At 55.4% G+C, this 24,970-nt stretch overlaps 10 protein-coding genes across 10 annotated transcripts; 5 read left to right on the top strand and 5 right to left on the bottom strand.

Moving 5' to 3' along the window:
* Positions 1-21: 21 nt before the first annotated feature.
* On the top strand, positions 22-879 carry B0T26DRAFT_645470 (RmlC-like cupin domain-containing protein; the record flags this gene model as incomplete). Its single annotated transcript, XM_060437726.1, has 1 exon — positions 22-879. One exon carries the CDS (start codon positions 22-24, stop codon positions 877-879), a length of 858 nt encoding a protein of 285 aa, XP_060295906.1.
* A 1,293-nt stretch (positions 880-2,172) lies between these two features.
* On the top strand, positions 2,173-3,374 carry B0T26DRAFT_675473 (uncharacterized protein; the record flags this gene model as incomplete). The annotated part of the gene is made up of 4 exons (XM_060439834.1): positions 2,173-2,241; positions 2,359-2,435; positions 2,528-2,681; positions 3,159-3,374. The coding sequence occupies 4 exons, from the start codon at positions 2,173-2,175 to the stop codon at positions 3,372-3,374; spliced, it is 516 nt and encodes a 171-aa protein (XP_060295905.1).
* Positions 3,375-3,461: 87 nt separating this feature from the next.
* Positions 3,462-4,943, top strand: B0T26DRAFT_708536 (uncharacterized protein). The gene is made up of 3 exons (XM_060441901.1): positions 3,462-3,799; positions 3,943-4,267; positions 4,402-4,943. The coding sequence occupies exons 1-3, from the start codon at positions 3,738-3,740 to the stop codon at positions 4,495-4,497; spliced, it is 483 nt and encodes a 160-aa protein (XP_060295904.1). The 5' UTR covers positions 3,462-3,737; the 3' UTR covers positions 4,498-4,943.
* A 607-nt stretch (positions 4,944-5,550) lies between these two features.
* Positions 5,551-8,004, top strand: B0T26DRAFT_751212 (WD40-repeat-containing domain protein; the record flags this gene model as incomplete). The annotated part of the gene is made up of 6 exons (XM_060445348.1): positions 5,551-5,866; positions 5,969-6,097; positions 6,207-6,544; positions 6,577-6,681; positions 6,739-7,768; positions 7,844-8,004. 6 exons carry the CDS (start codon positions 5,551-5,553, stop codon positions 8,002-8,004), a joined length of 2,079 nt encoding a protein of 692 aa, XP_060295903.1.
* Positions 8,005-8,709: 705 nt separating this feature from the next.
* On the bottom strand, positions 8,710-9,905 carry B0T26DRAFT_751211 (TLC domain-containing protein; the record flags this gene model as incomplete). Its single annotated transcript, XM_060445347.1, has 2 exons — positions 8,710-9,363; positions 9,426-9,905. The coding sequence occupies 2 exons, from the start codon at positions 9,903-9,905 to the stop codon at positions 8,710-8,712; spliced, it is 1,134 nt and encodes a 377-aa protein (XP_060295902.1).
* A 1,692-nt stretch (positions 9,906-11,597) lies between these two features.
* Positions 11,598-14,308, bottom strand: B0T26DRAFT_645427 (RAM signaling pathway protein-domain-containing protein; the record flags this gene model as incomplete). The annotated part of the gene is made up of 3 exons (XM_060437718.1): positions 11,598-12,191; positions 12,234-13,748; positions 13,853-14,308. The coding sequence occupies 3 exons, from the start codon at positions 14,306-14,308 to the stop codon at positions 11,598-11,600; spliced, it is 2,565 nt and encodes an 854-aa protein (XP_060295901.1).
* A 1,445-nt stretch (positions 14,309-15,753) lies between these two features.
* B0T26DRAFT_648002 (phosphopantothenate-cysteine ligase-like protein) lies at positions 15,754-17,530 on the bottom strand (the record flags this gene model as incomplete). Its single annotated transcript, XM_060437966.1, has 8 exons — positions 15,754-15,908; positions 15,960-16,029; positions 16,139-16,160; positions 16,242-16,558; positions 16,640-16,943; positions 17,071-17,117; positions 17,226-17,278; positions 17,338-17,530. 8 exons carry the CDS (start codon positions 17,528-17,530, stop codon positions 15,754-15,756), a joined length of 1,161 nt encoding a protein of 386 aa, XP_060295900.1.
* Positions 17,531-18,834: 1,304 nt separating this feature from the next.
* Positions 18,835-20,653, bottom strand: B0T26DRAFT_645596 (mitochondrial inner membrane magnesium transporter mrs2; the record flags this gene model as incomplete). The annotated part of the gene is made up of 3 exons (XM_060437739.1): positions 18,835-19,222; positions 19,305-19,933; positions 20,024-20,653. The coding sequence occupies 3 exons, from the start codon at positions 20,651-20,653 to the stop codon at positions 18,835-18,837; spliced, it is 1,647 nt and encodes a 548-aa protein (XP_060295899.1).
* A 798-nt stretch (positions 20,654-21,451) lies between these two features.
* On the top strand, positions 21,452-22,467 carry B0T26DRAFT_646438 (uncharacterized protein; the record flags this gene model as incomplete). The annotated part of the gene is made up of 3 exons (XM_060437811.1): positions 21,452-21,737; positions 21,819-22,108; positions 22,225-22,467. The coding sequence occupies 3 exons, from the start codon at positions 21,452-21,454 to the stop codon at positions 22,465-22,467; spliced, it is 819 nt and encodes a 272-aa protein (XP_060295898.1).
* Positions 22,468-23,304: 837 nt separating this feature from the next.
* B0T26DRAFT_751206 (ribosomal protein S30-domain-containing protein) lies at positions 23,305-24,038 on the bottom strand (the record flags this gene model as incomplete). The annotated part of the gene is made up of 6 exons (XM_060445346.1): positions 23,305-23,328; positions 23,432-23,507; positions 23,580-23,634; positions 23,693-23,732; positions 23,803-23,950; positions 24,022-24,038. The coding sequence occupies 6 exons, from the start codon at positions 24,036-24,038 to the stop codon at positions 23,305-23,307; spliced, it is 360 nt and encodes a 119-aa protein (XP_060295897.1).
* Between the last annotated feature and the right edge of the window lie 932 nt (positions 24,039-24,970).

The following is a 24,970-nucleotide window of genomic DNA, read 5'->3' as shown; positions in this document are numbered from 1 at the left end:
CTCAACGCAGTCAGGAACACAATGTCCAAGACTCTGTACGACGCCAAAATCACCACCCACCTGTCTTCTGCCCGGGGGCACGGCGACCACGGATGGCTCAACACGTACCATTCCTTCAGCTTCTCGGACTGGTACAACCCCAAGCTCATGGGGTTTGGGGCTCTGCGGGTGCTGAACGAGGACCGCGTCAAGGCCAACTCGGGCTTCCCCACGCACCGCCACAATAACTTTGAGATCTTCAGCTACATCCTCTCGGGCGAGCTGACGCACCGCGACTCCATGCTCAAGAAGGGAGCCGAGGGCGGGCAGTCGGACCGCTTCTTCCGCATGCACCGGGGAGATGTACAGTTCACGACGGGCGGCACGGGCATCGCCCACTCCGAGTTCAACGAGCACAACCATGACACGGTGCACTTTTTGCAGATCTGGGCCGTGCCGTGGGCGCGCGGTTTGACGCCGAGATATCATACGCGCCACTTTGACGACGACGACAAGCGCAACGGCTTCGTCAACATCCTGAGCCCGCTCAAGGCCGGCGTCGAGGCCACCACCGAGGAGGAGAAGGCGGCCGAGCCCACAATCCCCGACACAATACCCATCCACGCCGACCTGGTCATGGCCGCCGGCATCATCGCCCCGGGCGCGGAATTCGAGTGGACAGTGGGCGCCAAGGCGGACGGGGCGGCCAAGCGCAAGGTCTACATCCACCTGCCCATGACGAAAGGCGGCGGGTCAAAGATCAGACTCGACGGGAGGGAGGACGCGGAGCTCGAGGAGGGCGACGGCGCGTTCGTGGAAGACGTCACGGCCGGAGACCGCCTCGTGGTTGAGAGCATTGGCGAGGAAGAAGCCGAGGTCATCGTTCTGGACACTGCGTGAAAATCATGTGCATGTCAGAGTTTCGTTCTTCCAAATGTAAATAAGCAATGCAAAGCAAATTGAATTCAACTGAATCGTACAACTGTGACTGCATTAAACATTAATCAATTCCATTCGCGGTGGGGGGAGTCGAGGTTGCTTCGAATCTCCGTCGTGTACTTCGTACCTGCTGCGCGCAAAATTTGACCAAGGTAAACGTCCTGCGTGACGCAGGAGCTACGGTTGCGGGTCAGCCAGGTCGAGCACGCACGTAGGCAGACAGCAGTAAATCACACTCCGGTTCAGTAGAGCAACGCAACCACCACAGCGATAGACTTGCATGCCCCTCTTGACAATCGCGTCACTGCTCGGAATCAGCCCTTCTTCGCCTCGACCTGCGCGCAGGCCGACGGAGATGAAAAGAGAATCGGGTAATGAGTTTGTTCCAAAAATTCCCCAGCCGGCCGAAGCCAACTAGGAGCGGTCAGGGTTGTAGTTTTCAACTAGCAAAAACGTGATCTCGGACGAATCCTCACTGATACACGTAAAACCTCTGCACTGGGATGGGGAAAAAAAAAGAAAAAGAGGAAGAGAATTGAAGGCTGCCGGCACAAGTATTTAAGCAAATTCGTGTGATCCGTGCGCGGCTGCGATTTTTGAGGGGTCCACTCTTGGACCCCGCTGCTGCTTGCTGAGGGCCCGCTTTTCTATGGGAGGTGGCAAACTGAGGCCCCACTCTGTCAGAGGGAGAGAGTCGCAACTGCCAAACATGGAGCTCTTGCCGGCTGGCACGCTGCCCGTGCTGTCCCCGAGTTAAGACTTTTGTCGGGGACATCCTTCTTTGTGTTATAGAACACGGTGCTGCACGTTCCGGGAAAGGCGCCCTCCCCCAACTCTCCTCATTTGCTTTAGCGCGGCCATTCCATCATCCCCGCGACTCTTCGTCCTTGCGCCTAAACATAAATAAAAATACATCCCCCGGCGTCTCTTTCCTGTATTATGGACCTTTGCCCTTCTTCTCATATTCTTCATAATTGCACCAGCACGCAATACGGCGGTTTTTGATCCTAGTCTGTATCGCTGTTTAGGGTTGCCGACCCCAAAACACTACATTTTTGGCGGGGTAGTTCTGGACGCCGCCCCCGCAACCAGTTCCTTCTTCCTTCCATCGCCAATCAGCAGGCAAGCGAAGCAATCGCCCTAATAATAATAATACCTGCTCCTTCCGTCGTCAACAAGCAAGCGAGCCCTGCTCCTTGCAGTCGCTCTAGATGCACGCGCATTCAATCTTCATTATCAAAGCCATCCGCCCATATGGCTGACAAGAGAAAATTCGCCGAGCTCAATCGGCCGGCAACGCTCCTAGTAACGCCCCCAGAGACAGTATATCCCGCCTCCACCACACCGTCTGTGGGCTTGCCCGTCTCGGGCGTCGATAAGATTATCGCCGAAATTCCCAATCATATCTGTGGCCGAGTCGAGGTCGAAGAGGAGTGGTAGTACATCAGCCTCAATCGTGACGAGTTCAAGGCTTTGGAGGCGCGTTTCGAAGCCGAAGGGGACTATCGCTGGCTAAAGTAGGTAGCCTATCCCTTTGTCCCTCTATCTCTCTGCCCCTCTTCGTCCAGCTACCCCTTATCTAGTATCACATTGGCTAACCCCTAATTAGGTACGACTACTTCCCTCAGCTCGCCAAGTTCGTCTTGCGAATGCCGGGCACTGTCCACGAAGCCGTCATCGGAGCATTCGAACGCCTAGTTATACGGCAACTACATATTATCGAGCAGAGTAACGACCGAGTCGCTGCCGATTTCACTCGGGACGTACGCTCAATAGGAAGTCCCAATATTGAGAGGGATGGTAGTTCCCATTGCCTAGACGGGCCGTTTGCATTGCCCAGACGGGTCGTTTGCACATAAGAATACGACAGAACTTGGCATTATCCTAGAGGTCTCACATTCGCAAAAACGCCAAGATTTGCAGTTCCTTGCAGATGACTATATCCTGGGTTCAAATGGGTTAACCCAGGCTGTTATCGGGATCGACCTTGTATACCAGGGAAACGAAGCAAGAGTGATAGTATGGCGACTAAACAAGACTAAGGAAAAGGGAGAAACTACCCTTACAATAAAAGAGACCTTCAAGGGTACCTTTCGCGATACAGATGGAAATTTAGTCAATGGCAAAAAGAAACTCCGAATTTGGCTAAAGGATTTCAGTAATCAGTTTGATTACTCCGAGATCCAAAATGTTCAAGGGGAAATTACCATTCCTCCACTCAATTGTATGAGTTGGTTCAGGAAAGTGAGGCTTTCGAGCAGACACTGAAGCGGAGGCGGGGGTCAGATGAGGTTCTGGAGGGTAGAAGTAGGCAAAGGATGGTCAAGCAGAAGTTAGTCCGCCCGTCGCAAGAGAAACTCGAATCCTCAGACGAAAAACGATTCGAGGCAATGGAGGAAGAGGCTGAGAAGCAGCTCAGCGGCCAGGAGCAAGACTATATCCTAGAGTTGGATTAATCTTGGCCAAGATGGAGCTTGTAGAACTATTCACGCGGATCCGAGTTATGGGCGCCGCCCCCATATATATATATATTTTAAGCTGTAGTCTGCGCGCTCCTCAATATACCCTTTCCTGCTCTGTCCTTATTCCTTTCTGTAGCTCGGAACTAATTATGTTGTGCGCTTGGTGTTCTGGCCGCCGAAAATGGCAGCATGCGCTAGCCAAATTCGGCGGACAGAACCCGTTTTCTCTGTTTATGGCGTATACTGCTACATACATGTAGAAATCTCACATTTTTGCCAATCGATCAAAGAGTAGAAAAGACGCCGCTCTTGACGTGCAATTGTATCAAGTATCTTATTAATATATACTTGACAGCCATGGCCTCGCAGTTGCCCGCGTTTCCGCGGTTCGTGTTCACGATCGCGGAGCCCATTTCACTGTAAGATAACAGCGTGTTTCCTCTCTGCGTGTGGCACACATGTCTATCCCTCCAATAAGCGGAAGGTGACTTTTATTTCTTTGCCTTTTTTTCATAAACCGCAGAAACAGCAACAACAGATGGTAATTGGCTCGTTCGTCAAGTGTCTTCGGCGCCATCTACGCCATCGCGTGGCCGGATTGGTTCACGGCGGAGCAGCTGGGAACGCCCGCGGCGGCGCCCGCCGCACTGACAGGGCACAGCCGCGTGGTGGCCCGGCAGCTTGGCAACTGCTACGGGCTGGCCTTCTTGGTGGCCGTCGCCGTGCTCTACTCGACGAGCGAGCCCAGGGTCGTCAAGAACTACCTGGTCGCGCTGTGGCTTGCCGACATTGGCCATGTCGCCATCTCGTGTCTCGCCCTAGGCCGCGACCAGGCGCTAGCCGTCGCGGATTGGAATATCCTAGCGTGGGGCAATATCGGGATTACGGTAGGTTTCTCTCTCGTTCTCTCTCCTGTTGAGGTCTTTTTTTTTTTTTTTTTTTTTTTTTTTGCTTTCGCAGAGCTTGGCCTCTGCCGGTTTGCGAGATTAGAGTGGCTGCTGATATTAATTTGGGGATGCAGGCGTTCTTGTTCTTCACCCGGACCGCATATTTTCTCGGGCTCTTTGGTCCTGATAAACCGCACCCAGCCCAGCTGTTGAGAAAAAAGGCGCAGTAGGAGTAAGTCGCCTCGAGGTTTCGCAGTCGTCTTAACTATTAGCAAACGCGCTGTTGCCTGCTACCTACCTCAGCTGTCAAGCACTTGGGATGGTTCCACAAGCTCGACCTCGGGCCCCGGTATGCTGCTGGCTGATGCCGAAGGGCATGTCTCCAAGGCCTAAGAACTTTGGGTACTTGATTATTATTTCTAGTTTAATCGCATTGGATAGTATATGGTAGTTTGGTTTGTGACGAGATCTTTTTATTGTTCGATATCCGAAGCTTCGGTGGGCATTGGGGACTAGGGGCTTCAAGTCCTAAGCTGTTACCGAGTTCATAACGAGTCTAAACACCGCCAAAAGTACAATACTAGCAGATAAAGAAGAGGAAATATATTGATGTCTCTTCGTCAACTATGTCTCTCGTCGTTGAGAATGCTGTACTTATTTTTATCTTCTAAGCAGGTAGCTCGCTTCTGCCCGTTGTGTTGATAACTCCGCGGATAAGTCCGAGTTCTGTATTCTGTATTGCTAGTGTCGCGGCACGACCCCACCATCCGAGGACGAAGCTTCCGATTTGTCGGCCGCATGTCGTCACCGCAGAATCGCGGGCGGACTTGGACCTTCTGCACGTTGCATCTGCCTTGGGACTAGGGGTCTAGGATGGGATGGAAGATGTCGACGTCGTTTGACCGGGAATGCCTCATTACCCCAACCTGGACCAGCCTCATAGACATGTTTGATGCCGACGCCTGGTGCAACACTTTACCGGACCTAAAACTTCCCTTGCGACTAGACGTCGTTCTAGCTCCAGTCCTAGTTTGAACCCCTCTGCCGCCGCCTCGTACGTTGGATTCTTTGTGCTTTGCCTTTCCCCATAGCAAAGGCTCCGGGTTGCAACGTGCATCAAACGCTCGGGAATTGAACCTGTCGGTCTCCCTCCGGGTTTTAGCTAGACCAACCACAAGTGTCATTTGGCCAAACGCCCATCCCATCTCAACCCATCTCAACCCATCTCGCCGCACAGCCCCGCTTTGCTGATTGCATTGGGGGGTCGGGACAAGGCGCCCAAAATGAGTACCGCCGGGCATCCCGAGGCCGGCGCCGACGACGATAGCGAGGCCTATCTGAGTTCTCATGAGCACCAACACGAGTCCGGTGACGACAACGATGACGACTATGACTGGTTCACGACGCTTCAGGGCCACATCCACGATCATTACCATAACCATGATCGGCCCGAGGGTGGCGAGGATGTCGACGAGGACGAGGACGAGGACGAGGACGAAGACGACGACGACGACGACAACGACGGAGATTATGTCGACGAAGATGAGGATGTCGACGAAGACGAAGATGTAGATGATGACGAGGCAAATGAGTACTTGGGTGCGTTCTGACATTAGCATCAGTATGAGCATAAGCTGGAGCATGAGCGAGCTGCTCGTTTTCCCGCTGCCCGCCCTACCCCACATTCTGACTGGTGACTAGATGCCGAAGCCGGCGAGGTCGAACTAGAGCTTCTCATCCAGGAGATTCCCGGTCAAGGCGCCGGCGGCGACGGAGCTGAAGCGGGCGCCGAGAACAACTTGCACCGGAGGATTTTGAGAATCATTGCCGGTAAGCAAAGGCCTATTCTGCGTCGCGGCATGCAAGGCATGCTCCCGCCGCTCGGGGAAACTCATTGGCGTTTAGAATGCGGGACAGTGCGACTAACTCGTCTTTCCAGGACGGACTGGGCCGGGGTTTTTGACAATTCGCCAGATCTTGGGCCTTCTCCGAGGCCAAGACCTCCGCCATGTCATCTTTGACGACAACGAAGAAGTGGATCCGTGGTCGACCAGGAGAAGGAGGGATCTGGACCCCAACCGATTCCCAAAGGTGCCGAGCGACGAGGGCCGAAAACTGATCGAGTCTGGCCTCTTTGGCGCATTTGACGCCAGAGACCGCGACAGTAAGAGACTAGCCCGACGAATATTCGAACGCGAGTTAGGTATCGAGACCGGTTATGGCCGCAAGATCCAGCAAGGCCTCATGGCTCAGGCAAGTAAAAGGTGTTTCTGGCTTGTGCTTCCCCCGGAGTCCTAACCGTGTCTTAGCAAATGATACCTTCGTCAAAGCCCGAGATGATCATCCACTACGACGATCCCGTCTGCTGCGGGCAGTTTTCCGACGACGGCAACTTTTTTTATGCATGTGTCAGGGTTGGTCTGCCAAAACCTCGCAGCCCTTGATGAGCTGCCCGCTAAATGAAATCTCAGGACTTTCGCGTGCGCCTATACGACACTTCTAATCCCTACAACTGGAGGCACTACAAGACAGTCACGCTTCCATTCGGCCAGTGGAACCTGACTGACGCAGATCTCAGCCCTGACAACAAGTGGCTCGTCTACTCGTCCCTTCAGAGCAACGTCTGCTTCGCACCTACCGACCCCGACGACACAGGCGATCCGTATGCTCTCAACCTTGCTAACGCCACGAACCGAGGCGCGAACACGGCCCGAAACTCCTTTGCCATCTTCTCCGTCCGCTTCTCTGGCGACGGCCGCCACCTTGTTGCCGGGACGGGTGCCGACTCCATCGTGGTATATGACATTGAGCGGCGGCAGCCCATCCACCACGTCGTAGGACACCACAACGACGTGAACGCCGTTTGCTTTGCCGACAAGCTGTCGCCGCACATCCTGTACTCGGGCTCCGACGACTGCACCATCAAGGTGTGGGACACGAGGAGCATGGGCGACAACAGAGAGGCCGGCGCCTTCGTGGGCCACATCCAGGGCCTGACCTACATCGACAGCAAGGGGGACGGGCGGTACATCCTTAGTAACGGCAAGGACCAGAGCATGAAGCTCTGGGACCTGCGCATGGCCATGTCGACGTCGCGGTTCGAGGAGGTCGATCCCACGCGGGTGACGAGATCGCACGAGTACGACTACGACTACCGGTGGCAAGACTACGACGAGAACAAGTGGTTCAAGCACCCGCACGACAACTCGCTGGTGACGTTCCGCGGCCACAAGATCCAGCGCACGCTGATCCGCTGCCACTTCTCGCCGCCCGGCAGCACCAACTCGCACTACGTCTACTCGGGCAGCCAGGACGGCTTCATCTACGTGTGGAACCTCGACGCCACCCTCGCGGCCAAGATCGACGTCAAGTCGCACACCAGGGGCGTGCGGCCCGGCTTGGGGCGCCGCGTCCGCGCGTACGCCGGCCGCCCCGTCAACGACGGCTGGATGACGCTGATCCGGGACGTCAGCTGGCACCCCAACGCGCCGCTGCTTGTCGGTATGTATTGTCCCCCCTCCCTTCCCTTCTTCCTTGTCTAGTCGAGCACCGTGGCTAACAAGATACACACCGCAGCTTCGTCGTGGGACGGCCCGACGATGGATTGCGGCACCGCCACGGTACACTCGTTCAACGAGAACGAGGACGATGAGGCCGAGCCGGCCATGGGCGTCTCCATGAACGACAGACTAGTGCCTGGCATCCCCCCTCCATCCGCTCAACAGCCGGGGTGGTAGGTTTGGCCTGACCAGAGGCCATTTGAATGTTTTTTATGCCCTCATGATCATGTATGTATTTACCGTACGCAATTTGGCGCGAGGTGGTTACCTAGTTAACTGTTTCTCTTTCTGTTTTTAATCTTCTTACTATTTCTTTTCCTTTTTTTCAATTTTTCAAAGTTTCTCATCTCCCTTTCTTCATTCTTATTTGTGGCGAATTTGCGTACACACATACAAAGGCGTGTTTGTATTTTGAACGGAAAGTAGGTGGGCAAGAAAGTAGGCAGTCAAATTACATACTCGATTGAGGATACATACATACGTGCTCGGCTACCTACCTACCTACCTAGGTAAGGCAGATAGAGAAGCAAGGAGTTGGAACTGTACTTTGAGACTTGGGTTGGTCCATGCACATGACATGATCCTTGCCCACTCGAGCAAACAAGCCTGGAACGATATTAGCAATGACAAAACAGGAACCTGAAGGTTTGTTCAAGCCATTAAAAAGGAGAAGGGTTGTATATATGCATAGAAAATGCAACGCGTTTAAACAAGGAAACAATAAATTGAGAAGCGCAAGTTTCCAACCCCGTCCGTTGGCTCAGTCAGTAAGGTAAGTCAGCTAGCACCTTTCCTCGCTCCAACGCTCGCTCGCTCGCTCGCCTAGCTTTGGCTCGGTTCGCTTCCCCCCTACCCGCTCCCGCCCCCCTGGCTCCCAAAGCCTCATTGGATGGTTCCATCGCGGAGTTCCTCGCTATCTGGGACCACGTCTTCGATGATGGAGTGCTGCCTGCGGTGCGTCAAGTTGTTTCCCGGGACGACGTGCTTCTTCTCGTCGATGACGCCCGTGGCAGTGGTGACTGCCGACGGCTTCTTCTCCTCCTTGACGGCCGCCTTGCCAGCATCGCCGCCCTTGGGAGGGTCGAAGCGCTTCCGCACGGCGGTGATCATCTTGAAGAACCAGTGCCAGTTGAGCGTGTTGAGGATGATGTTGCTGGCGACGTAGACGAGGGCCAGCCACACGGGCACGGGCTGCTCGGCGGCGGCCGTGACGAAGGCCATCATGTTGGCGTCGGGGTCGGCAAACGGCAGGAACATCGAGTTGCTGGCGGCGTTGGCGGCCGCCGCCGCGGCCACGTAGAGGGCGTCGGGCGAGCGGCGCACCGCCCGCCACATGTCGGCGTAGACCAGCACCGACTGGTAGCTGCCCCACACCAGGCGGCACGAGAAGAAGGTAGCCAGCAGCGCGATGCCGTTGTATAGCTGCGCCTTGGAGCCCGTCATGTTCAGCTTGTCGAAGAACCAGTGGATGTTGAGGAAGGGCGTCGACAGCTCGTAGAGGATGAAGACGGGCGAGTAGAAGTTGAGGAAGGGTCTCTGCGTTGTCTTGTCAGAAAAGAACGGACCCGCAGCAAGAGGTGTGAAGGGAAGAAACGCACAAATCCAAACGAGTAGACGGCCAGGGCGCTGACGGCGTGGGCGAGCAGGCCAATGCCGAAGATGTCGAGGTTCAGCAGGGTGATGCCCAGGTCCCAGACGAAGTAGCCACAGGCCAGAGCCTGGATCATGGCCGACGAGCCTGTGTAGCCCCAGACGCGCTGCTGCCAGTCCATCGACTTGCGCTCGGCATCGAAGAAGATGACCCACAGCGCCAGGGAGTTGATGATCACGCTCTGGATGAGCGAGACGACGTGGGCATCCCAGTTGGCCTTCTTGGCGCGCGAGTGCCGCGGGTAGTACTTGGGGAAGAAGCGGCTCGACAGCGCCGGCGACACGACGACGTGCACGAACGTGTAGAAGAGCGCCGAGCCCACCACCTCGTGGGCGTGCAGCGGCAGCACGGGGAACGCCAGCCGGTCCGCCCATGGCTGCACGGCCTTGCTCAGAGCCGGGATCGAGAAGGCTAACGGATCCCGCATCGTTGCTTGCTGGTTGTGTCGTATCGCATATGTTTGTGTCGGTGCAGGGAGGTCAAGAAGCTTGTCCGCCCCGAGGTGAAGAGTTGACGTGAGTTCGGAACGGTGTGCGGGCGAGGCGAGGGGAGGCCAGGCGGGAACGGGGACTCGCGCGAGAGGTGGACGGGGAGAGCTCCGAATATACGAGGAAAATAGAAATGGGCAAAATATTGGTGCTGTGCACTCTATTTGTATTTGCCCATGTATTTCTCGGTAATGTACCTCAGCTACTAAGCCCACGCGAGGGGAGGTGGTAGGTCGGGAAGGTATTCCGCAATAGAGCCCTATTCGTTTGGTTGGCTGGGAGCCACGGCAGGGGTAGGCAGAGCAGCTTGGGGATCGGCTGCTTGCTTGCTTGCTCGCCTCTAGGCAGATGATGGTGGCAGGCTGGCAGACAGGCAGAGTCACACCTAGGGCTGGCGCATCGTCATTCGTGCTTCCGTTCAGTTTAGTTGGGTGAGGCGGGCAGGTGGGCGGGATAACGGGCCTGGCGGATGTTCAAGGCACCAGCCCGGTGGGCAAGAGACCCTGGGCTAGGTATCCGTACTCCGTAAAGGAAGCTAACCTACCTACTCCAACCCTTTTTGTTGGGAGACCTTGGCGGTGCGGAAGCCTTCTTGGCTTATCTTATCGCCAAGTCAGAGGTACATACATTTGGCCTGGCCCATACACCCAAGGAACTGTACTATAGACTTCTGGTGAGGGGACCCCTCATGAAATTGCGGGGCGCGTGAGGGTCCCCTCGTCATGCGGCATCTGTCCAAGGCAACGCCCGCCTGTCAGAGCTGTCAGCCAGCCCCAAGGCTCGCGCGTCACATGGAAATGGCGGGAAGCCCCTGGGATTTGTATTTCCTATTAGTGTAGAAAAATATTCATTCTTCACTCTTTCATATCGTCCTTCCCATAGCCTCACGGTACCGTGCTTGAACCTTTAACGTCGGATCTGGCAACCAAGGCGGCGAGCAGAACCTTGATGAATAGTCGAATGGGAACAAGCCTTGCATCCAACTCCCCAATAGCCGAAGAAAGGTTGGAAGAAGTCCTAGTAAACAAGTTTGGGCAAGACTTCTTCCTTCATTAATAAACATATCATTGCACTCTGCCAGTGTACAGTATGTACAGTGCTTGACATGACCAGAGTCTATTGAACAGACCATAACGTGAAGTCTGTCCCAAGCCCTTTAAGTCCCGTATGTATTGCACATAGGTTCATATATGCGCATACATACATCATGTGCCCGATCCCATAACCTTACACCAACACCCAAATCCGTGTCTACCTAGGTAAGATAGCCAGCCAGACAACCCAACCCATCCGTCAATACATACCCAGATCCCGAAAATGCATTTCCCTTCCATGACTTGAGTCGTAACTCTGCGTATTCCTTCACATGTGAAAAAAAAAACCCCTAGCCCATCACCACTCGAACAACATCCAGTATCTGTATAAGGAGACAAAGCCCCACGGAGCAAGAAAAATTAGAATACAAAAAAAGTAAAACACATTTTTACACTCCCCTTTTGAAAATGGAAGTTCTGTAAACCCGAGGCGAGTCCCAACCGGCCAGATATAATGGTACCCCACAACGATGCAGCAGAAGACGAAAAAACACAAACATGAGTGAAAATGAAGAAAAGTAAAACAAATCCGCCGCGTCAGGGAGGAGAGAACGGCTTCGTGGCGCGGACGGCTGGCCCTAGCGCCGCGCTCTGCGGCGTTAGGGGCAGGGCCTGGTCGGTTTTCCGCGCGGGGCTGCCAGAGCGAGCCGAAGAAGAGGTGGTGGCGAGGCTGCTAGCCGCTGCCTGTCTCCGCACGACGTCCCAGAGGCTCATGCCGTCCTTGATGTTGCGCGAGATCTGGCGGATCCCCATCTCCGTGTCGGCCGGGAACCGCACGATGAGCTTCGTGTCGAGCGCCAGCTTGATCTGGTCGCACAGCTCGGCCCAAGACACAAACAGGCTGTGGCAGAGACCCCAGAACGGCGAGCGGGCGCCTAGGCTCGGGTCGCGCAGCCGGATCGTCGACAGGAGGGCACGTAGCGGCTCTTCCTGCTGTGCGACGGCGGCGCTCCTTTTGAGCAAGAGCTCCCAGCTGACCGTGTCCTCGGCCGAGCGGGCCTTGCGGAGTCCCCCAGCGAAGAGGTTCTTGAGCCCCGGCAGAGTCTCTTGGGCCAGCTCGGATGCGGTTTTGAGCGACACAAAGAAGCACTCGAATTGCTGGTCTCCGTCACTGCTGGCCGGATCGGCCTGCTGCCCGCCGGTTTCGCCCTCACGCCCGCGGCCAGCCTCGACTGAAGATACGGACGACGAAAAGGAATCGCTTGATGGCGGTGTCCTGGCGTGCGCCACCGGCCGCCGTAGTATGCCCACGTTGTACGGTATATCTGTCTTGACCTGCATCTGGCGCTTAGGGGACCTCCCAGGAGTGACTGCGGGCGGTATGGGCGGCCTGGGTGCTGGCAAAGTCTCACGAGGCGGTGGTGACGGCCTGTGCGGTGTAGGTGCTGCGGTCTGGGCCGCGAGCCATGTGCTGATAGTCGCACGCAATTCCATAACACTGTGGTAAAGAAGCAACAAGAATGTTCGCATGTACCGCTGATCACCATTATCCACGAGAAGGTCGACGCTGCCGGTGAGCCGGGAGCAGATGTGGACATAAGCCTGAATCAGGGTGACGTATGCCCGCTGCATCCCCTCGTGCTCTCGAGTACCGGCCCAAGTGCCTGCCGAAAGCTCGTAGTCCTGAATTGCCCGCTCAAGCTCTCCAAAGTAAACATTGGTATTGTAGAATACCATCTCGAGGCTAGACCGCCTAGCTCCGCCATCGTTGGTGAGGCTCATCAGAGTCTGGACTCCCATGTGCAGCTGAAATATCGAATATAGAATGCCTTTGGAAACTTCCAGCACCGGGTCGACTGCCTGGGACTGGTACTTGCGAACAGGCAACGCGGAAAGGGCCCTGACATATAGCGGCCGCTGCAAAGACGGGTCTTCGGGGCTGAAGGGGTTCTGGAGAGTCAAGCCCCCGCTATAGCTGAAACCACGGAAATGAGTGCTCGTCCGGTATGCCCTGGCACTTGTAGTGACCGCACCGGGCTGTTGGGCCAGTCTGCCACCCGCGGCAACGGCTTCACCTGCACGGGTAGAGGAACGGCTCTGTGATCGCTCTTCGTCCAGCGATGACCTCACCAGCTCGGGGTTACTCCGGAGGCTCTCGTTGGACTTACCCATGGTCAGGGGTATAATGCCCTGCTTCCGGGCCAAAGTGTTGGTGTACTGAGACAGCGATCGGCCGGGGATAGGCGGCGGCCTCGACAGCGACGGAGACCTCGACACGGGGGGAGACAAGGCTCCGGCGGTGCCGGAGCCCTTGACTCGTATTGGGAAGCGGCTGCCCGGTCTTCTGGCGGGCAGGCGTGGTGTGTCGACGCCCTCGCTAGATTCATCATCTCCTGCTTCGGATTCCGAGGCCCCGCCGATGGCCTGTGCGTTCAGCCGCTGGCCCAGATACTTTTTGATCTGGTCCGTCAACATCAACTCCGACACACTCTCGGACAGCGTCTCGTTTGGGGCCAGGTCCCAACGCTGGACTACAAAAACTTCCTTTGGAGGAAAGCTGATGGGGTTCCCGTCCAGTCTCAGCCTTTGCAGCGAGCTCATGTCACCTAAGCCGAGAGGCAGCGTCTTGATTCTGTTATCCTGGAGAGCAAGGGCCTTGAGCGAAGTGAGCTTAGCAATCTCAGGGGGGAGCTCTTCCAGCTTGTTCCGCCCCAGGTCCAGGAACTCCAGGGAGGTGAGATCGCAGAGCTGCGCATCGGTTAGCCACGGGGATGGGACGACGAGTGGTTATAGACGGCGACCAGGGGCTTGCTCGCGCATGCGTGTACACGTATGAACGTAAAAGGACATACCGGCAGCGGAAACACCTCGAAGGCATTGTTTCTGGCAGCCAAGTAGCGCAGCGAGGTGCACCGGGCGAAGCGGGCGGGCAGTGAGACAAGGGAGTTGTGGGAGAGGGCCAGACGCTCGACGCTATTGCGGAGGATGTCTACAACCTCGTCGGGAAGGGCGGGGATGTTTTTTTGGGTGAGATCAAGCGTGATGCCCGGCTTCAGGCCGTCCGAGTCTGGAGCGCGGTTCTCGTCGTCGATGCGCGCCTTCTGGAGGGCCTCGCGCACCAGTGCAGTGACCTGGCCCGGCGAGATGGGCGCGGTCGCGGCCGCGCCAGGTGGTGGTGGGGGGACGCCGACCCGTCTTTTAGAGCTGCTCGGCGGTGCGGGCGTCTCTGGGAGCCTCTTGATCGATGACGAAGACGAAGACGAGGCCGACGACTGCTGTCGCCGCTGCTGCGGGTTCTTCCAATCCATTTCTCGGGAAGCCATAAAAACGGATCGTTATAAGAATAATCGGAATTGAAATGCAGACAGACTCGAAGAGTCCAGGGACGAAAAAAGATATTTCTTTTTCGAGAAGAAATTCAATAAAGCCAAAACCGACCCTGTCCGGCCCGGTCCAGTAAGCCCTCAGCAGTAGCCCAACCACCCAGGCGGAGGAAACAGGGCGATTGTCAAAGAAGATACGAGACAGGAGCCGCTGGCGCGATCTCTCTAGGTGTAAGCACGCCCGAGTCCGACATGTACGCGCCCCCGATGTGTTGTTTTTGTTCCGTTCGTTCGTCCCAAGTTTCCGCGGATGTTGGAAACTTTCCACCCAAGATTGGATTGGATTGACACAGGGCCAGGTGCGAAGCGGGTAGGTATGGGGGGGAAAAGGAAAACAAAAACCTTAAAAAAGGCTGGCGGCAGTCGGGAATAGGCAGGGGAAGAAGATACAAAGGATAGAGAAGACGGGACCGCAGGCCACCATTAACAAAATGGAACTAAACTGAACCGAATGGGTGATCCATTTGACTACCTGAACCTTCATTATAGTTCGGGTAGCAAAAAAGCTCGGGCATTCAGTCTGAAGCCCGGGGCAGTTGCGATCGCTCCTTCTGAAACCATCTGAACTCAGGAGGAGCGGGCCGGCACGCGTCCAATTGGAGACCAATGCGCCCGCATTTTCCTTTTTTTGCGAGCGAGCGCGGCATTCATCCATTCCCATCCCCCCACCTTAAACCTAGCGGGCGAGCCGCGCTCACTCGAGAAGCCGGAACGTCCATAAACGGAGGCAGGCAGGTTCCATGGAGCATGAGCGTGAGTGTGAGAGAGAGGGTGTGTGTGTGTGTGTGGGTAGCAGGCTATATCGGCGCCCGCGATATTACACCACACCAAGTATGTCTTTGCTTTGATATTTTCTTGTGTCCATTTCTGGCTTCATGTTTCTCCGTTGCATGGGAGTACAAGTACCGCACGCTTGGTGGTACGTGAACTGGTGAAATATGCGCCGTCAACTACCTGAGAGAATGTCGGGGACTGCATCATCACACCTGACATTGGAGGGAGGACCCTTGACCTCTTGTGCTGCAGTGAGCGGCGTGTCGAAACCGAAAGAAGAGCAACACGGCGCTTGCTGGGTTCCCAAATAGGCATTAGGGATGTTGCGGGACACCAATCAGACAATGCCATCCATCGTCGCCCAAGTCACACCGCCCATTGGCTCATACATTACCTACCTTACCTAACATCTCAACTACGGACAATACGTAAGGTAGGTTGTCGGTAGAATACTTCCAAAAAGAACAGCTTAGGCATTTTCTCTAAATAAAAAAACATCTCAATAAAAAGGAGCTGCGTATGTACACTCTTGCCGCAAAGATCAAATACGAAGGGACACCCCAATCCCAGAGACATGAGGCAGCCTTCTCTGCGCCTCAACCGCGGGCCTTGCCCTCGTTGTACGCCTTGATGTACCTAGTATGCAGCTCCTTGACGGCGGGGATGATGAGGCTCTCAATCTCGAGCTCAGGCTCGCCCTCGGGCAGGCTCTTTGGGTCGAGCGGCTCGTCCTTTTCGACGGCCGCGGCTTCTGGTTCTGGCTCTTCTGCTGGTGTGGCGGCGGCGGAACTGCCATCGGCACTGCTCTCGTGTTGCTGCTTGTGGATGGGGATACGGATCCAGCGGTCTGGGAGACCGGGAGCGACAAACACCTTTCATCAGGGGCTCAGGTCAATACCTTGCATCTTACCGAAAGGGGGGGGGGAGTGTAGCTTTCAGAATCTAATGGCGTGAGAGAAACGAAAAGGGGGCCGGACTCACAACTTCCCACTTGCGTGTGGATCTGTAGAAGAACAAAGTAGACTATCAGCACAAGAACCTCGCATAAACCATTCGGGCCATAAAGACAAGAGCAATAACGTACAGCAGATTGCCAATGACGAGGTGGTGCTGGTACCGCTCCAGCGAGTAGCGGGCCTTGTGCACCAGGATGGCCGGGTCCGTCTCAAGCTTGAACGAGACGATCATGCCCTGGGGCGACCAGCCCTCGACGAGGTTCTTGAGGAACTTGGGGACGGGATCGAGGTCGACCACGAGGCGCTTGCTGCGGGGCACGGCAGGCGACGAGTCGAAGTTGTCAAATATCTCCTCGTCCGTCGTCGTGGGTGCCGTCTTGCTCCCTTTCTGGACCGAGTCGACGGCGTTTGTGCTCTGGATCTTGTGCTCCGACATGCGCTCAGGCTAATAGACATGCAAAAGCCAGCCCTCTTTGTCAGGACCACTGCATACAAGCTCGTTTTGCGCTTCGAATCGTCTACATACCGGCACGAAAAAGTCGCTTACAGCAGCAGCCAGGTACAGCAGTGCCTGCGGGCCGAGCGGACGCAGCAGCCGCGTGATGCTCCGCAGCTCGTGGAGGTAGTCGGATATGCTGACGAAGGGCAGCACGAGCAGCAAGTTGCGGTCACGGGCGTCGCGGTACTGGCGGAGCACGTGCAGCATCTTGCCGGCGTCCTCGTCGCGGGCGACAACGCTGCCGTCGGGACCTTCCCTTAGGAAATCGAGGAAGCAGTCCGTCGCATGGCTGTAGTGGCGAGAGAAGGGCAAGAGAGAGAACTGGCGATGCCTGCAGTGGTTAAGGTGGTCAGCTGGTTTTAGTCTAGGCTGACAAAACCAACAATAAACAACGGATAAGGGCCCCCTGAACAACGGATAGGCTAAAAACCCCCAGAAAAAAGAAAAGAGCAGCATACAGAAACAGAACGGCGTATCCGGCTTCGAGGAAGTATTCGGCGCTCGTCTGTTCATTTGTCTCAAATAAGCAAAGTGTTTACTCAAGACAAAGGTCGTGCCTCACAACAATCGAAAATACAGGGAGGCAAAAAGTAAATAATATGAAAGAACATACTGCTCCGCGTGTGCCGGCCGAGAAGTTGTCAATGAAGCGCACCGTCTGCTTCTCTGTGAAACATCCCTGTATCAGCAGGATGAGAAGGCAAAGCCGTTATTAATAAACATACCCAGCGGGACTGTGGTTCCGCCCGACGTCACAAGCACCAGCGGGCGGCCAACTGCGGCGTGGAAGTTTATAAAGTCGCGGGCGAGAGCCACATGCCTGTCGAGGTCCTTGGGGGGCGGGTTAGTGTTGAAGTACTGGTCCTCCGAGGTCGCGGGCGCGGGCGCCGCCGCCGATGAGTTGTTGTTCGACGCCATGCGGGCCGTTGTGTTTTGGGTGGGCGAGACAGCAGACTCCTCTGTTGGCGAGAGCTAAGTGGCGGCAGAGACGGGGACAAGGTTGAAGACGAGAGTAAGAGTGTGAGAAGAGGACGACGATGTCGGCGCCTGAGTCACCATCATAAGAGTCTTTTGTTAGAAACGATTCTCGGCGGGGAAACTCGCTCTCGGTGTGCAGAGGCACGGTCAAGAAGCAGGATCGGTATCAATAGCATGTCGGTGAGAGTGGTCCGCAGGCCGGATACGCTGCTGTTGTGTTGTTTGTTCAGGTGCACCGATGTGAGTCTTGCGGCTCTGCGTCGGCCGAGTTTCGACAACATCTCGAGGCAAGCAGAGAGAGACCGAAAGAGGCGGAGAGTCCAAGTGCGTTTGTTCAGAAGCGATATGGGATGAGAAGTAGCCAACTGACCTTTAGTTCCTCTTATAATCTAAAGTAGCTCATGCACAACAGTCAATGACAATGACAATAGCTGAGACGGTGATAACCCTGACTGGATTGACCGATGTCCGACCACTTGAATTATCGGTCGACGTTAATAAAACCTTGCTAGGATTTCCCTGCTCATCAACGGCTGAGGGGTTTTGTTCCTCTTTAGATTTCCTCCAAGTTGCCCTGGGAGGTGAACGAGTTTGTGAATGGCAAGTTGTTTGTGGGAGAGGGACGGACTCGGATGAATGAATGCGTCAGATGCGTCACTCTCCGGATTCCGGCAAACGGCAGCCGCGAGAGAACCCCGGGCTTGGCTTGCCTGTTACGTAGTGGGGTTTTGCAGCTAAACTGCGGGGAACATGGGACCATGGCCGGGTGAAGGGAGTGCCCGAGTGCCCTTCTATTTCGTTCGTCCCAGGCGGGTGATCTAGGTCCATCTATCCATTGGATCCATTGCACTTGCAATTGGAAGCCCCTAAACAGCCCGACAAAGGGCAACATGTAACCCCCGAAAGTTCCTCACTCTCGACACATACTGTTTACAGCTGATCCATTGTATAGGTACCCAGGTAAGAATTATATACAAACAGTAGCCCAACAATGAGCCGAGACGTGAGTCAGACAGCCTTTCTCTGACAAACAGATGATATGCTACATACTTGCAAAGATGAGAGGAATATAATTAGTTGACTACACGGCTCCAGTTCCAGCCTCTAACACCCCTGACACCGTCTAGCGCCCGTCTAGACTTTATGCACAGAGCCTGTAACGCTGAGGTATAGTTTAAAAAAGGGGCCGATTCCGGAGACACAAGACATCGATATGTCGTGCTCTTTCCTCCGAACTTTGCCCCTCAAAACCACCGCTTCGGCCGCTGCTTGACCGTCTTCATCATGTTGATCCTCCTCAGGCGCTCGCGGTTGGTGGGGTCGAGCAGTGCGTTGGGGTCCTCCTGGAAGAACTGGCTCCGGTCGCCGCTGTGGTGCTTGTCGACGCGCATCCTGACGCGCTGCACCTTGCGCAGCTTGATGAGTCCGTACCAGCAGACTATGATGGAGAAGAAGGTCGACACGGCCGTCACGGTCCCAAAGCCCCAGTTGGTCTCCTCGATGAAGTTCTCCACGTTCATGCCGTACAGCCCCGCGAGGAAGGTGCCCATGGCGAGCCCGAGCGTTCCCACGCTGAACTTGAGATCTAGCAGCATCAGAGAGTTGCGGTTGGCATCCAGGATCGCCCGGATACTAACAACACATTTCTCTTGTTAGCCGGGGCCGGGACTGGACTGCAACCTCAACATCCACGTCCGCAAAGAGAGGTCCCTACATTTCTTCGGTGTTCCTGATGCTCGAGACGAGATTGCTCGCCTCCTGCACCACCTCGTCGCAAATCTTGTTGTACGACTCTAAGAGCAGCTCGATTTCCGTGTGGTCGTCCTCGCCGCGGAAGAGATCGTGCGTCTTCTCGGTGAGGTACATGGCCGCGAGATCGTCGTCGGCTTCGAGCAGTTCCTCAATGGCGTCGCGCACCAACTTCGCCTTTTGCTCAAACGTGCTTACGCGCTTGGACAGGTAGAGGAGACTCCTCAGCTTCTCGCGGTCGATGACGTCCTCGAGCTCGCTGAGGACGAGGAGGATAGGGTCGCGGACGGTCCCGAACTCGGCCTCGAGCTCCGTCGTCACCGACGTGAGCACCGCCTCGAGCGCGCGGAACTCGTACGGCAGGTTGTTGGCGCCCGGCATCTGCTTCTGCTGTAGCTTCCCCTGCAGGTCGTACATGAATGCCGACTGCGAAAACGATGTCCTCGAGCCGTAGACGTCAAACAGCAGGACACGGTCGTGCTTGATAAGCACCTTCAAGTGTAGCAGGTTGAGTAGGATGGCAGAGGGGCGGACGACGATGTGCGGGAGGTTCGACGAGTCAATCTTGCGGAGATCTCGCGGGAGGAGCCCATACTATTCAGATAGATGATTAGCCAGGCAACGACGCGATATATAATGTGCCATCGTGGCCTCAAGCGCGGTCCACGCAGGTCGAAAGCGTACCTTGGCAATGAGCTCGCTTTTCTTGAGCTCGCCGTCAACCATGATCACGTTCCCGCTCCCGTCCACCTCGGTGCATCGCAGCCGGGGGTCCAGCGCCGCCTTCGCCGTCATGGGCCGGCGCGGGAAGATTGAGCCGGCTTGATCACCCAGGATCCTAAGATCCTCCTCTTTCAGCTGCGATGCCGCATGCGCTGCGTCCTCGCGCCGGAATATCCAATCCCGCCATGTGGGTCTGTTGGGCTTGTAGGGCATCTTGTCTGGCATGCAGTCTGGTGGTGCGTCAGGCGTGGGCGGCTGCTCCGGCGTGTTGTTCAAGCTGGTCGCCATGGTGCGCTGTTTCCTGCAGAGCGACCTAGGGACGATGGCGTCAAGATCCAGGAGGCCAGACCGCATCACGGCGAGGACGGGGCGCCTGGGCGACGACGACGTGCCCAGATACCTCACGAGGACCCGCGGTGTGCTGCTGGCGCCAGTCGAGACATTGCGACGCGAGGAAGCGGCATTGGGGCAGCGGCGGACGACGCAGGTTGCGCCGTGGCTCAGGCCAGAGAAGGCGAAGCCCTCGGACTGCGCGCGCAGAAATCGGAGGAGGCTCTGCGACGGTGCTGCGGGTTTCAATGCCGGCGGCATGACAGCGACGAGTTGGCTGGGGGTTCGTGTCGGGGGAAAGGCGCCAGCTGGAGCTCGTTCAATCGACGAGAAGATGGCCCCTTTGCGCGCAGAAAAATAATTGTCGTCAGAGCTTAAACCTGGGAATAAGCTTCTGTCCTAGCCAAACCCCCTGGCCCGGTACGAACTTTATAGTGGGGCTGCCAAGCTGGCCAACCCATCTTTCGGGTCAAGTCCAGCACTCAAGGAACTCCGTCATACCTTGTTGTATCTATTCATTCATGGAACACTCTCTCTGCGGCCTAACCTGCGGACGGATTGTCGTGGGATTTGAAGTGGTTTTTAATCGCATTATCTCTGCGTCTTAAGGCAGTTCGGGTCTTTTTCCCTCCCCTCAAATTTCTGCTTTTTTTCTCTTTCTCTTCTCTTCTCTTCATTCATCCCCGTGGCAGGTTTTCCCAAGTTGGGAGCTCAAACCAAGCAATTGCGCCATGTTTCCCTCTTATTAGACAACCCACAGTTCTTGTCTCCCAAAACACGGAGTCTCTCACCACCACAAAACACCAGGATTCTGGACCCGTCTTTCTTCTGCTGCGAGATCCCTACAAAGCCCCAGCTTAGACAAAAACCATGAAATTGACGCCGGTCAAGGTCCGCGGGAAAGGCCCCCGGAAGAAGGGCTGGCGTCCTCCCAACCCCGGGCGGTTCAAGCGAGCGCTCGGCGAGGCAAGGCGCAGCAGAGAGAAGAAGAACAAGAAAAAGAAGCCCGCGGCGCCCATCGAGCGGCTGCCGGCCGAGATCCTCGAGCAGATCCTGTTCATGTCGGAGAACCTGAACCTGCCGCGCAGCAGCCTGCGCATCGGCTGCCTGCTGTCGGGCCGCTCGTTCCTGTCGGAGCTGGCGGTGGCCGCGTTCGGGCCGACGTGGGACCTGTGGTTCGGGTGCGTCAGATCCCAAATCCGCTCGTACAGGGACTACGAGGCCGATTACCACCGCGTCGGCGGCAACCCCGAGTTCCAGAGCGCCGTGCTCGCCTGCCCGCGCATGAGCCTCGCGCTGCTGCTGGACGCGCAGAAGAAGTGGTACCGGCGCCACGGCGAGGGGCGTCACTACCAGCATGCGGATACCTTAGACGAGCACCGCTATATGGATAGAGATGGAGGCTCTAGAACTGGAGGGAGTCAAGACCAGCTTGAGCTGCGGGATCGTCTAATCAGACACGGCCGGGGCGGTTTCGGTCACGCCTGTGACCTCGAAGCCTGCCTCGGTAGTGACTGGGAGTGGTTTGAAAGGCCACAGGTCATCCGTATTTTTGACTGCGACCGAGATTGGCGGAGGCAGCGCTATATAGACCTGCACCCGGCCACGCGGATCCCCGACCACCTCCTGGCGGACCCGATGGACCGAGACAAGATCAAGTGGCTGTTCTGGCTGATTCGCGGGGGAGCGACTTTGTCTCGTCATCAAACCTGGGAGGTAAGTCTCTATTGGGAATTTACTATTCCGGCCGGACGTGGCTATTACTACCAAAGATTTTAATTCGGTGTTTCAACAAACAAGCCTTTTAACATGTCTTCCCCTGTGGGCTACAGATCACGGAGTGCGGCTACCAGAAAGCCATGGATGGTGCGGGGAGCAGTCCAGAGCTTGCACTACTGGTTATTCGCCTCTTCTTCGCTCTCGGAGTTTTCAGCCACCGCCACTGGCCTAAGTTCCTAGTTTCCAAGAAGCTGTCCGAGGCCTACGACGAATGCGATGATGACAACAGCACGGTTACGGCCGACTACATAGTTTGGAAGTATGCGGCCCTCATCCTCAAGAACACACGGGATTAGTTCTATATCGGGAACAGTGGAATGAAAACCAAAGCTTCTCCTGCGAAGAGATGGATAAACACGTTTCTGGTTGCCACTCAACGTCGAGCCAGAAAATGACTTGGTCTCTTTACCTGACACACAGAAGTTCAGAAGTTCACACAGGGATATCAGTTTCATTTTTGATCTAATTCGATTTGGAAGGGGCTCAACCCATGGCTGTGAACTCGGAAAGTTGAGGCTCTATTTTGGTTTGTTCAGTATACAACCACTAAAGGTGGGTTCCAACATTCAAATCACGATTTGAGTTGCGAACCTACTGCGTACGCAGCCGCCATAGAGACTAGATGGTATATCCTAAGTAACACAGAACAATCACACGAGCAACTATAAAAGGGGCACAATGGGTGTTTTTGGTTGGGTTTGTTGCTTTGCGTCTAGTCGGAGCCGAGTACTCCCTCCATCCAGGAGGATTTGTAGCAGAGAGAGTGTCGAGGTCTTCTCTAGTCGAGTGTCCTCCCTCAAAATATAGAGACATAAAGCATCGCTAGCATGCCCCCTTCATCCCCCATCTCCATCCCCAGCGCGAAAATGGCGTCCCCATATCCAGTACAGAAAAGCTAGTGCGGTGGTAATTTGATGACCATGGTGTTCTGTGAGGCTTTTTGGAACCAAAAAACTAGATTCCACACCTTTTTTTGCCGACCAAAATTCGTTCCCCCCCTCCACCGAAGGGAAATGACTGACATTTGCCGTTCACAGAAACATTCTCAACGGAAGCAGAGAAGGTTGCCCTCGGAAAAATATTGCGTGTTGAGGGCTTCGCCGGAAAGAAGAATGTCACCGCCGGTGAGTCGCTTAGGCAGTGGGGTTCGGGTTCATCTGTGTCGCAGGTGTGCACATGTCAGTTGGGCTCCCGCTTCTCTTCAGGAAGAGGGGCGAAACTCGGCCTCCGCCCTCCCCTGGGATAATGATGAAAACTTACCTTGCGCTTGCCGCCAACCAGGGTGACGTTGACGAAACGGCGGGTGTATTGCAGTCTCTTCTTCGCGCGGCCCTTACTGCTCAAATGGTCAGAAACAACTCACCACTCCAACTCGCTGCCCGTAAAAGAATCCGGAGGCTGAACGTACGGGACCTTCTTCTTCTCCTGCTTCTCGACCTTGGGGGTCTGAGACTTGACCTTTCCTGTAGAGACGTTGTCAGATTCGGTTCCAGATCATGGCATATCGGCGGCGGTGCCGACGGTAGTAGGTGCGAGAGGATGCATACCGGCACGAGCCAAACTGCAATCGAAAGAACGAGGTTAGCGATTTTGTTGTTGCTATTAAAATAGCGTGAGGGGGCACGCCTTACCTTCCGTGAACCTTTCCCATTGTCGAAGATTTCTGGTGGTCGCTGCGAGATCCTTGGTGTCGTCGTTGTCGTCGGGAAATAGGCCGATTTCAAACGATTCCAGCCGGTGTCAAGGTCGTAGATTGCCTCTGGATTACGGACCTGGCCACTGGATTTCGAGATTGATTAGCTAAGACTTGTGGGAGCCCTGCGGGGCCGTTTGGGGCTACGGGCACGAACCACTTGAGAGGGAACATTGAAGCCTGGATCTCAAGGTTCAACTCGGTTGTGGCTCGGTTGTGGCTCGGTTGTGGCTCGGTTGTAGCTTAAGGGTATGATCGGCTCGTTTCTGTGCCGAGCTGTTTTCTGTGCCCACGCTAATGCAAGGTATTCCACCTTCCTGATCAAGTAGAAATGTGGGCTTTTTCTGCCATTCGAGGTGCTTCATGCCCACGAACCCATGAAATTCTATGCCCACGAGAAATGGCGGGCAAGAGGCGAGCAGTGAGCAGTGAGCACGAAGCCAGTCTTTGGCCTTACGGAAGCCAGATAGAGGGGTTGAAGAACTGAGTTGCACTGTAATTAGTATGGTGGAGCGTTCGTCAAGGCCAACCACATACCGACGCCAATAACGATGATGTAAGGCGTGCAATCCTACTACAGCTGTAGTGGCTGTAGCTATTCAGAGATATCGATATCTGTTGTCGTGCCGAGTACTTCGAAACCGCCGAAACCGACAGCTTATTCACCCTAGCGGCCCTGTAGTTGCGAGGCACATCGCCAACGCCTTCTTAACCGGCTCGGAAACGCAGTTCAAGGACCTCTTCTAGATGTAGAGAGCAGCTTTCTTTGAGCTTGTTGAATGGCTTAAAAGCAACGAGGGTCTTGTTGGCTCTCGATACCAGTCAGCTGAGTAACAGGTCATGGTTGTGCTTTGGATCTTTGGCCATAGCGCAAGTCAACGCCAAACGGCACATATGTTCCAGATTACTCAGTGCGCTGTCTTACGGATCGTCAGAAAGCTATTGCCAATGCTCGTATCTTTACACAGGGCTTTTGTATGCCTACCTGACGACGACTGGCTGGACCCAAAGATCGAACTGGATCCAAAGCTCAACGTGTTCAGCGACTGTATCGGGGCAATAGATGGCACGCATATAACCGCCTACGTGAGGAAGGCTAACCAAAT

Source organism: Lasiosphaeria miniovina, assembly GCF_030549165.1.
Source record: "Lasiosphaeria miniovina strain SMH2392-1A chromosome Unknown B0T26scaffold_4, whole genome shotgun sequence".
NCBI lineage: Eukaryota > Fungi > Ascomycota > Sordariomycetes > Sordariales > Lasiosphaeriaceae > Lasiosphaeria > Lasiosphaeria miniovina.
The sequence above is the reverse complement of the archived record's forward strand: the minus strand, read 5'-3'. Positions and strand labels throughout refer to the sequence as shown.

What these genes read in the sequence shown, in the direction of transcription:
- B0T26DRAFT_708536 (XM_060441901.1), top strand. Translation starts at nt 3,738, where the DNA reads ATGGCCTCGCAGTTGCCCGCGTTTCCGCGGTTCGTGTTCACGATCGCG. An exon ending in ATCGCGGAGCCCATTTCACT is followed by an intron (nt 3,800 to 3,942) that starts GTAAGATAACAG and finishes TCGTTCGTCAAG; the next exon opens with TGTCTTCGGCGCCATCTACG. An exon ending in GGGGCAATATCGGGATTACG is followed by an intron (nt 4,268 to 4,401) that starts GTAGGTTTCTCT and finishes TTGGGGATGCAG; the next exon opens with GCGTTCTTGTTCTTCACCCG.